General features: G+C 42.1%; 1 protein-coding gene across 1 annotated transcript in view; it reads left to right on the forward strand.

Moving 5' to 3' along the window:
- COBL (cordon-bleu WH2 repeat protein) overlaps window positions 1–12,588 on the forward strand; it is a 390,271-nt gene that overhangs the window by 297,251 nt on the left and 80,432 nt on the right. Inside the window, exon 10 of the mRNA XM_082258067.1 lies at window positions 584–836. Coding sequence (XP_082114193.1) covers window positions 584–836 — 253 coding nt within the window. The remainder of the gene's footprint in view (window positions 1–583; window positions 837–12,588) is intronic.

Consider the following 12,588-nt stretch of genomic DNA (forward strand, 5'->3'; position numbering starts at 1 on the left):
CAAATCTCACCCCAGAGACATCACATGTAGCTCGCACAGGAATGTGCTGCGATTCCTGTGCGAATTACATACAGTGTCCTGCACCGCATCAGTGTGAACCCAGACTAAAGAATAACACCCTTCTCATTAACACAAGGACACATTATTTACATTGGATACTTACACATTTCCTACTACCATTACGATTCGTTAATTTGAAGAAATATTGCAGTATTATATGCATGTTTTACAAAATTGACAAGAGTCCTTGCCTTACTGCCTGTAGCAATCATATATTCTGTTTTACATTTACATTTACATTTAAACAGCGGCAGGAAAAATATTTGGTAATCAAGTCTGTGTACAACTGTTTTAGAAGAATTAAAAATGCAATTTTTCACCTTTTTACGTGTTAAAATTGTACTGTATGACAGACTTCTAGATAATGGATACCATAATTTGGGCAGTGGACAGTAAAAAGGGAATTCATTTTTTATGCTTTTTATGTATAGTATTATTGAATTTATATACTTTAGATTATGAAGCAGTTTGTTGTCACTAAAAAGGTTTTCCTAATTTTTTTTATTTTTTATATTTAATGCAGGTGGGAAAACCCTGGTATGCAGTAATAGCATCACATCAGATGAAGTCCTAACAACTGATGATGCTGGATCTGTAAATAGCTACACAGAAGATTCAGGCATTGTAAGTTCTCCATCAGATAGCATCTCACTAGATTTGCAAACCGATAGCTACAAGAAAAGTGAGATTAGAAACAATGGGACCAACAAAGCCAATCAACAACCTGCCAGAGTGGAGTCCTTTAACAGTGATGACTCTTGGAGCTTAAATACAAGGTATTTTATGTGTGTTGTTTAATCCTCCTTGCAGTATTGTTATAATTATCTTCTATGAAGTAAATCTGAAATATAACTTTTGGTGGGCTGCAACTTTGACCAGAAATGTCCAGTCAACCAATATTTTGACATTGTATGGTCTGATTTTTCTGTTGCACCTATTTTGTGCACTTTTAAAAGGAGGCAGCTAAAAGATTTTAGCTTTTTTGGTGGAATAGTGAGGGATTAGGACTCAGGTCAGGTGTTTAATGCTGTCTGTGTCTGTGGAGATTATATGGAATTGCTCTCTCTATTTGTCCTGGTAACCAATCTCACCAGGACTAAAAAAGTAAGGGGAAAATTCAAAACGTAGCATTTCCATAGAGAGGAAGTTTTACAATAATAACTCTTGTTCCAGTAACAGGTCAGGACAGAAAGGTAGAGAATCTTCCCAATGGAAACAGTACAAAAAAATGTAGGGGATTAACAGATCTTCTCAAAAAACGTTTGCTTTTTTATATTCACTATCAGTTTATTATAAAATGAATTCTTTTTTTTTTTTTTACCACAAATGATCTGGTGGAGGAGGAATTTTTGTGTGGTGTTGTTTTTTTAGGGGTTGGGCTTGGCCCCTTAGTTCCAGTGAAGGGAACTCTTAAGGCGCCAACATACTAAGACATTTTGAACAATTTCATGCTCCCAACTTTGTGGAGTTACGTAGTTACATAGTTAGTCAGGTTGAAAAAAGACACAAGTCCATCTGGCTCAACCAATAAAAAAAGAAAAAAAAAAACAGTCATGAAAACCCAACAATACAATCCCATATACACAATCCTATACACGCAGTTGATCCAGAGGAAGGCGAAAAAAAATCCCAGCAAAGCATGATCCAACTTGCTACAGCAGGGGAAAAAAATTCCTTCCTGATCCCCCGAGAGGCAATCTGATATTCCCTGTATCAACATTACATATTAAAATGAGTACCCACTTATATTAAGTACACCCAAGAAAGAATCCAGGCCTTTTTAAAGCAATCTAGTGAGCTAGCCAGAACCACCTCTGAAGAGAGTCTATTGCACATTATCACAGCTCTTACGGTGAAGAAATCTTTTCTTTTTGGAAACGAAATCTGTTTTCCTCTAGACATAAAGAGTGCCCCTTGTCCTCTGTGTTCACCTTAAAGTGAACATCTCAACAGCAAGTTCACTATATGGACCCCTTATGTATTTATACATGTTGATCATATCCCCCTTAATCTCCTCTTCTCAAGAGAGAATAAATTCAGTTCCTCATTACCCACTACACTCTGAATTCTATCTTTAAGCCAATTTTTTATCCATTTTCAAACTGATCTTTCCAAGCCTGTAGACTTTACATTACACATTAGCCATGTGTGGGGAACTGTGTCAAACGCTTTTGCAAAATCCAAGTATACTACGTCCACAGCCACCCCTCTATCCAAGGTTTTACTCACCTCCTCATAAAAGGAAATCAGGTTTGTTTGACAACTTCTGTCTTTCATGAATCCATACTGTCTGTTGTTTAAAATATGTTTTTCCAGCAAGAACTCATCTATGTGGTCTTTTATTAAACTCTCAAGTATCTTCCCGACTATAGAAGTTAAACTAACAGGTCTATAGTTACTTGGCAAAGACTTTGATCACTTTTTAAATATAGGCATCACATTGACCCTACGCCAATCCAGTGGTATTATTCCAGTCTTTAACCTCCCTGGCGGTATTCCCGAGTGTGGCTCGGGGTGGAATTTCAGTGCCATTAGTGGTAACCCCGAGTGTGACTCAGGGTACCGCCAGGGAGAAATCGCTGGATACTGAAAGAGGTTACCTTCCATTCCCTGTGAGCGTTGCGTCACAGGGGGGTAAAACCGGCGGCAAATTCAAAAAGTAAAACACACTGATATATTGTAATCCTATTGGATTACATTACTAAATAAAATTAATTGACCTTAGTTTGCCCCCCAGTGCCCCCTTGCCTGCAGTTTTACTGTACTTTATATATATACATACACATATATATATATATATACTTTAACCGATTTATAGTTATTTATTATATTATAATTTATGATTTTGTGTTTCAATCTTTATCATACCCGAGATGATATAAAGAAGAACGCACAGTAAAAAAAAATAAATCATATGTAATTAGTTGGTTTGGGCTGCTCATCCTTAAAGCGGAGTTCCGGGCACAAAAACAGTTTTTCAATAAACATACCCCCGGGACAGTTAGGGCTAGTACATTCCACAATGGCTAGCCTCTGATCTGTCCCGATTCGCACTTACCTGCAAGAAGAAATACTTACTTCTAAAATTTCTTCTACAGCGTTGCCATCTCTGTTGTGGGCAGCTGAAGCCGGCGCAATCCTCTTCTGCGTCCTCTTCCGTGTCTTCTTCTCCCAGAATGCACCGGCCCCTCTCGTCACTTCCGGTGCGGCGCACCGGAAGTGATGAGCGGGGCCGGTTCCGTCGCATTGATTCCTGGGAGCGATGACGTTCAGCTCCCAGGAATCATTGCAAACCGGAAGTGACGGCGCGGGCCACGGCCACAGAGGGAGGAAGTGGAGAATAGGTGAGTATTTCTTTCTACGAATACAAGGTGAGTAAAAAAAAAAATAACCCTAACTATCCAATTCCTTTTCAGGTGAAGAAAAGCCAGCGGATGGGCACAAAATCGATTAGGTAGATTTTGTGCCCGAAACTCCGCTTTAAGAATTACATGCAAAATAATGGTACCTCTTTCAGCACCTAAAATCTAAAATAATAATCAAAATTAGAAACAAAGGCTTTGAAATTACAGCGCTCAATTCTTTTAGGATGTGCGTGGGTGGATGCCATCTGGTCCAGGTGCTTTATCCACTCTTATTCTGTCTAAATATTTCTGGACCGTATCACTTTTGATCCATTGTGGATAATTTGGGGCTGCGTCTATATCATCCTCATTATGGTCATGATCTCCCCCATGCTCCTTTTTATACGCAGAGCTGAAGAAAGTATTTAATAAATTTGCCTTCTCTTTGTCCCCAGTCTCCCACTCCTGATTATTTTGTAAAAGGCCTACATGCTCAGGCCTGACCTTTTTACTATTAATATATTTGAAGAATTTTTTGGGGTTTGTCCTACTATATTTTGCAATCCATTGTTCATTTTGAATTTTTGTGTCCTTGATTTCCTTTTTACATATTCTGTTATATTCTTTGTATCAATTAAACATTGATAGTATTCCTTCATTTTTATATTTTTTAAAAGCTATTTTCTTTTTATTTATAGTTTTTTTTAACTTTGGCCGTGAGCCACATAGGTTTTATTTTTAGACTTTTAAACGTATTACCCATGGGAATATACTTTGCAGCGAGTTTGCATAAAGTCTTTTTGAAAATTTCCCATCTCTGTTCTGTGCTCATCGATGCCAATATTCCTTCCCAGTCTAAATCCTGGAGAGCAGCCCTTATCCTTGGAAAATTTTAGTTAAAGTTAAGTGTTTTTGCATTTCCTCTATGCGTTTTTTGCTTACAGCTAACAGTAAATGAAATCATATTATAGTCACTGCTACCCAGATGTTCTTTTATATCAACATTATTAACCACTTAAGCCCCAGCCCTATTTCGGACACTTTTTGTTCACAAGTTAAAACCAGTATTTTTTCCTAGAAAACTACTTAGAACCCCCAAACATTATATATATATTTTTAGCAAAGACTCTGGAGAATAAAATGTTGGTCATTTCAATATTTTTTGTCACGCGGTATTTGCGCAGCGGTCTTTATTTTTGGAAAAATTTTGAAAAATCACATTTCACTGCATTTAAAAAATACTAAACAGTAAAGTTAGCCCATTTTTTTTTTGTATATTGTGAAAGATGATGTCACGTCGAGTAAATAGATACCCAAAATGTTACGGTTTAAAATTGCGCCCCCCGTGGGATGGCGACAAACTACGGTCAATAGAGATCTCAATAGGCAATGCTTTAAATGTATTTAACGGTTACCAGTTTAGAGTTGGAGTGTAGCTCTTTTTTTTAAATTATTGCCCACGCTCTGGCGATCGTGGCGATACCTCACATGTGTGGTTTGAACAGCGATTTCATTCGCGGCTCGACTTCAGTATACGTTTTTTTTTGTGCGCGAGCTAACGGTGACGGGGGCGGCTAAATTTTTTTTTTTTCCTATTTATTTTATTTTTTTTAAACTTTATTACAGGTTTTTAAGAAAAAAAAAATCTGATCACTTTTATTGCTGTCACAAGCAATGTAAACATCCCTTGTGACACCAATATGTAGTGACAGGTACTCTTTATGGAGGGATCGAGGGTCTAAAAGACCCTAGACCCCTCCACTACACTTCCATGTATGCAAAACGCCAAAAACTGCGTTTTTGCATACAGCCGTTTTTTAAATTTGCCGCTTTTTGCAGCACAGTAACCCGGAAGTGACGTCATGGACGCCGCCTCCGTGTTACGTCATCGGAGACCCGATCAAAGCCATTTCCGGCATTGATCGGGACTCCATCCAGCCGGCGGACGTGCCGGCTGGGTGCTCGGGGCTCCCGGTGGGACGGGAGCCCCGAGCAAAGTCACAGGGGCGGCGGGGGGGACGTCCCCTCCCGCTCACCCGGGTAACGATCGAGCGGCTCCCGAGCCGCACCGGTCGTTACCGACGGAAAGCCGACCGTTGGCTGTTAACCACGGTACCGGGATGATGCCTCTAGCTAGAGGCATCACCCCGGTATACCCCCGCAAAGTCTGCCGATGTAAATATACGTCGATATGCGGTAAGTAGTTAATAAGCTCTGCATGGTTTGAGATTACCAGGTCCAACAGAGCATCATTTCTAGTGGGGGCCTCAATAAACTGCACCATAAAATTGTCTTGTAATAGGTTTATAAATGTTTGCCCTTTAACTGTTCCAGCAGTGCCATTACTCCAGTCAATGTCTGGGTAGTTAAAATCCCCCATTATTAACACTGTCCCAGCCCTTGCAGCCCTTTCTATCTGTGCCAGGAGCTGGGCCTCCACCTGCTCATTAATACCGGGAGGTCTATAACAAACTCCAATGACAATCTTTGTATTACGCACACCCATGTACATTTGAACCCATACTGCTTCAGACTTAGCACACTCTCCATCAACTAGATCCTCTTTCACACTCACTTTGAGATCACTTCTCACATAGAGACAGACACCACCACCCCTCCGTTTTACCCTGTCTTTCTGAAAGACAGCATAGCCAGGAATATTAATAGCCCAGTCATGTGAAGAATGAAGCCAAGATTTAGCTATACTAATTAAATCATCTTCTCGTGCACCAGAGCTTCCAACTCACCTATTTTGCTTGGCAGACTTCTGGCATTGGTGAACAAACACTTTTAGTCATTGTCACATTTTGCACACTTATTTTGAATATTTTTAATTTTGGTACAAATAGTACCATTTCCAATGGTTGTTTGTAACATGGGAACCTTCTTATCCTCTGCCATAACTCTTCCCCCATCTTTCCCCATTCTACCCACCAATAGGGGCTGACCTCTGTCTGACCTGTCTGCCCTGTCTGCCCCATTATAATCTAATTCCCCTTCCCCCCTCAATCCTAGTTTAAAAATTCCTCCAGCCTTCCCATAAACCTTTCCCCTAGCACCCCTTCCTGTTTCAACATGAATGTGCACCAGTGCACAAGGCACTGTCCTCAGCCCGAAAGTACACCTTTGGTATGAGTTAGAGCAGGGACTGCGAGCCATGCCTTCTTGTCCAACAGTGACCTCACAAATGCGCTTCTAGAAGAATGGTCAAACATAACAACAGACACACTCCAAAATCTTGTGGACAGCCTTCCCAGAAGATTTGAAGCTGTTATAGCTGCAAAGGGTTGGCCAACTCAATATTGAGCCCAACGAACTAAGACTGGGATGCCATTAAAGTTCATGTGCGTGTAAAGGCAGGCATCCCAATAGTTTTGACAATATAGTGCATATAATTATGGCTCAGAATGGGCATGGCAGTCTCAATTACATCATTTAGAAATTAGACAAATTAGAAGCACAGAGACCTATGCATGGAATGGTATGGCAGCTTTGGAAAGTGGTAGCTTTGGATAATAGATATGATAAACTAGAAGAAGGCAGAAGAGACATTACAGCCAGACACAGGACGTATCACAGGCTGTGTTTTGTAAATGCCAATGGGTGGGGAGAGGCAAAACACTTAAAACTGGTGTCTGTCATAGCTGCCTCTCTGATGTAATTTCAAGGGACAGCTAAAATAGCATTTATATGTCTTTTCATGTAAATAAACACTGACGGACAGAGGAAAAAAAAAGAGACAGTGTAGCCAGACAGTAAATTTAAAGCAGTATTAAACCCAAAAGCAAACATTTATTATATTGCAGCTTACCAGTTCTTAGATGTGATGGCTATATTGGTTTACTTTTTTTTTTAGACTTTCTTTCTTTTATTATCATCTGGTGATCCCGGCAGGAGGACTGTTGTTTTTCCCCCCAAAAATAAAAACTGATTGCTGTAACTGATTATAAAGCATTAGCAGGAGTCCAGATTCTGTAGGTTACTGTATTTACATCTGCTAGTACTTCCAACACTGCCCTCCCCCCAGACTGACAATGCTACTGTCCGAATATGCCCCTGTGCTCATTCATCCAGAGAGGTGTATGTATAATACAGGAGGTGTGTTACTGGCCAGACTACCAGGGGAAAACAGAGGGGGAAAAGCCTAAAGTAGGAAAACGAATACAGCCACCACATCTAATGATTAGTAAGCTGCAAAATATTACATTTTTGATTTTGGGTTTAATACCACTTTAAGGTATTTTATGGATACTCTTTATCTGTTAAAGCTTCCATGTATAAACATCCAAAAGCTTTGAGACTGCTGTTGTGTTCCACCATCTTGAATGTGATGTCTGCAGCCCCAGCAGACTCAGATCTGTCACTCAAATGACACTCTATAGTATTCCCCTTTGTGCTTTCCCTGGCTGCTACATAGAAAGGCTAGATAAGAAGGCGAGGGAAGGAGCCAGGCCGACACAGACAGTAATGAGACACTCTCAGAGGACAAGGCTAAGGCATGCAAAGAGGAATGATACTGTGCTAGAGAACTGAATGCTAGCAAATTCAGAGGCACATTAGAATAACTTGTTGCAAGCAGGGCCGGACTGGGAAAAAAAACAGCCCTGGAAATAATTTCATACCAGCCCCATAGCATTATTATACCAGCCCAACAGCATAACGTCATTATTTTCTTGTTCATAAAAGGGAAAACCATGCATTTTAAAGCACATTTGAGGAGTGTATTATATATGGATGAGACAGATTTGAAAGCACATAGGGCATTATAAGAGTAAATGCTGGTTAAAACTGGTAAAAGTGCAGACATGGAACAGGAGGTGGTCAGAGGCTGTGTGGACATAGTACAGGAGGATGTGTCAGATGCTGCGGACATGGTACAGGAGGACATGGCAGAGGCTGCGAACATAATACAGGAGGATATGTCAGAGGCTGCGGACCTGGTACAGAAGATGCAGAAGCTGCGGACATAGTACAGGAGATGCAGGGGCTGTGGACTTGGTACAGGAGATGCAGGGGCTGCGGACTTGGTACAGGAGGACATGTCAGAGGCTGCAGACATGGTACAGGAGGACATGTCAGAGGCTGCGGACATGGTACATGGGGAGATGTCAGAGGCTGCAGACATGGTACAGGAGGAGATATCAGATGCTGCAGACATGGTACAGGAGGAGATGTTGGATGCTGTGGACATGTTACAGGGGATACAAAGGCTGCGGACATGGTACAGGAGATGCAGGGGCTCCGAACTTGGCACAAGAGATGCAGAGGCCGCAGACATGGTACAGGAGATACAGAGGCTGTGGGCATGGTACAGGAGATGCAGAGACTGCGGGCATGGTACAGGAGATGCAGAGGCTGCGGGCATGGTACAGGAGATGTGAGGCTGCAGGCATGGTACAGGAGGAGATGTCAGAGGCTGTGGGCATGGTACAGGTGGAGATGCAGGGGCTGCGGGCATGGTACAGGAGAAACAGAGGTTGCAGGCATGGTACAGGAGATGCAGGGGCTGTGGATATGGTACAGGAGATGCAGTGGCTGTATGCATTGTACAGGAGATGCAGGGGCTGCCAAAATGGTACAGGAGATGCAGGGGCTGCAGGCATGGTACAGGAGATGCAGGAGCTGTGGGCATGGCGCAGGGCATTCAGGAGCTGCGGGCATGTCACAGGTGATGCAGAGGCTGTGGACATGGTACAGCAGATGCAGAGCCTGCGGACATGGTACAGGAGATGCAGAAGCTGCGGACATGGTACAGGAGGAAATGTCAGTGGCTGCAGCCATGGTACAGGAAATACAGAGGCTCTGGGAATGGTACAGGAAATGCAGGGGCTGTGGGCATAGTACAGGAGATACAGAGGCTGCACAAATAGTACAGGAAATGCAGGGGCTGCGGGCATGGTACGGTAAATGCAGGGGATTGGGGCATGGTACAGGAGATGCAGACGCTGTGGGCATGGTACAGGAGTAGGCAGCGGGCATGATACAGGAGATGCAGGGGTTGCGGGCATGGTACAGGAGATGCAGAGGCTGCATGCATTTAACAGGAAATTCAGGGGCTGTAGCATGATACAGAAGATGCAGAGGCTGTGGGCATGATACTGGAGGAGGCAGCAGGCATGGTAAAGGAGATGCAGGGGCTGCGGGCATGGTACAGGAGATGCATGGGCTGTGGGCATGGTAGAGGAGTTGCAGGGGCCGTGGGCATGGTACAGGAGATGCAGGGGCTGTGGAAATTGTGCAGGAGATGCAGGGACTGTGGGCATGACTGTGGTACAAGAGATGCAGAGGCTATGGGCAGGGTACAGGAGAGGCAGGGGCTGCGGGCATGGTACAGGAGATGCAGGGGCTGCTGGCATGTTACAGGAGATGCAGAGGTTGCGAACATGGTACAGGAGGAGATGTCAGACGCTGCAGGCATGGTACTGGAGGTGATTTCAGAGACTTCGGACATGGTACAGGAGATGCAGGGGCTGTGGGCATGGTACAGGAGATGCAGAGGCTGCGGGCATGGTACAGGAGATGCAGAGGCTGTTGGCATGGTACAGGAGATGCAGGGGCTGCAAGCATGGTACAGGAGATGCAGGGGCTGCAGGCATGGTACAGGAGATGCAGGGTCTACCTGGAAATTTACCGGTGTCGCAGTAGGCCTGTCCGGCCCTGGTTGTAAGGAAGCATTTGAAATTCTTGATTTTCCGTGCTTTTTCCTGCAATTTCCAAGTCTATTTAATCTGTTGCCACCCTTGTATCACATATGTGCAAGGGCAAAAGGGTGTCATTTAATGCCCATGTGCCGCACATAGGCATCACTGGGCATCCAATGTTTCTGTGCTAAGAGCAGGCTCACTGCGCACTCCCAGCACAGAGACCAAATCACGGTGTCCAGAGTTTAGCTTTAAAGTACATCAACCTATTTGTTGGTTAAAAAGAGCTGAAAAGGGAGCCAGGATCCCTGGTGGAGATTTCTAAAAAATAAAAGCTTGCATTAATGAGTTATTTTATGTGAAAACTTTACAATTCAACACCTATGCAATGTTTATGTAACTAAGGACATGCCTTTGAAGGTGTATGGTTGCATTAAGTACAGTGAAACCCTGTGAATCAGCAACAGACTATGTGCAAGCATTTTCCAATTTTTTTATTTTCCAGTGGCAAGTACAAAAAGCATAATGCAATGGGTACTGTTAAGATGTATTTAAACCGTATGAGCCAGACTTGAAAGTATATGTAATGATTACATCTATCTGAAGTAACAAGTGCCATGGGATAGGACTTTAAAGCATGAATCAAACACATATGTAAAAATTGTAGGAATATTCCTAAAAACACATTAGGGCTATTTTGCTAATGGCAAATGGACTGTGCCTTTTGCAAGTGCGGTTGCACTCAGCAAGTGCAGTTTTTCCAGAGCTTAGTAAATGAGGTAAAGTCTAAAGTAGAAGTTCAACCAAAAATTAACTCTAAATCTACTCACAGACACTATTTAAAATGAATCTATCTAACCCTGTAATGCAAAAATCTCTATACATACCTTGTGTGATCTGTTGCGGGCGCCAGCGGCAGATGCTGTGTGCAGGAGACAGCTAACAGCTGTGAAATGCATGGAAAGTGACGTCACCTACAGAGTTACTATGGGGCTTTCTATTGTCTGCCTTGCCTTCACACGCCTACACACAGAAGCCACTGCTGACAGCTCAGTGTGAGACTGGATGGGAGCGGCTCCAGAAAAGGTATGTATAGCGATTTTTGTTTTACAAACAAAGCCCAATCGCATGCAAGGAAAAAAAGAAAACTGCATTTTTGCTTGCACATCTTTGGATGATGGAAGTCAGCAGACGTTCCCCATCATTTACTAAGCTCTAGAGCAGGGATCCTCAAACTACGACCCTCCAGCTGTTGCAGAACTACACATCCCATGAGGCATTGTAAAGCTCCGACATGCACAGACATGACTAGGCATGATGGGAATTGCAGTTCCTGAACAACTGGAGAGCCATAGTTTGAAGACCCCTGCTCTAGAGCAACTGCACTTGCAAAGTGCACAGTCTTTTTGCCTTTAGTAAATCAACTCCAATGTCTAAACTCACAGTGGTATGTAACAGGCCCAATACCTTAACAAGCACAGCGGAACAAATTACTTTTAATCACAATAATTGTACTAATCAGTGTGGACCAGATGATTAAAAATATTCTTCACATGATCCATCCTGACCTGCAGCAAACCTTGGTTCAGACTAATAAGCTTGTATATCCCTATCCTTCACAACTCTTATCTCATTCAATATGAAACAAGCAGTTCTTTCAGGACCATTAATGAATATTCTTTTCTCCCAGTGGGGGTACTGCTTATCTCACTCAGTGAGTGGAAAAATTGCACTGTTGGAATCTCAAACATTTGTAAGTGCATGAAAGGTCAGTTTTGGGTGGATTCTTGTTGACTTTAATCTCATTCTTCTTTATATTTACTTTATTTCTGAGGTTGAGGTGAACTTATTTCTTACATTACTGAATCTGTAGAGCAATAACCTTTTAGTTACAAAAGAGTAAAATACAATTGGACATGGTAAAGGATTTGTTGCTGTACCACACCACAAGCTCTAATATTGCTTTTTTTTTTTCATTTCCAATCAGTAATGGGCATGGATCCAATTACTTATGCTACTTGTGGCCATTAATGATGATTAGCAATGGTCATTGCTGACTAACGCTTTTCGTATATTAATTTACTGTGGTATTTATGTGACTCTCTCGGGTCAAATATGCAAGGAAACCTTCCCCTAAGCTTAGTGAATGCGGTAAAGAACTACTGATTTCCATTATCTAATCACATGCATGCAAAAATGCAATTTTCTTTCCCGTTTTTCTTTCCACTATTCGGTATTCTTGCAAAATAGTATTTCTACACATTCACCAAGCTATGAAAAAAATGATTCTCTTGCAAAGTGAACAGCCCATTTGTCTTTAGTAAATCAACACTTATGTCTCTAACAATTATTTATTATGTAATAGAACATTACATATGTTTCATGCATTTTAGACTGCGTATTCCTGCCCTCCTTTTTTATGTTCCAACTTCTGCTTTTGTCTTTAATAAGGCAGAAATGAAATGTTCAGCACTACCAACACTGAAATGTCAGTTTTAAGTGGACTGAATGTAATGTTTTTGATAGATTTCCTTCTCACGTTA

This window comes from Pelophylax lessonae (genome assembly GCF_965119305.1).
Source record: "Pelophylax lessonae genome assembly, chromosome: 5".
Lineage (NCBI taxonomy): Eukaryota > Metazoa > Chordata > Amphibia > Anura > Ranidae > Pelophylax > Pelophylax lessonae.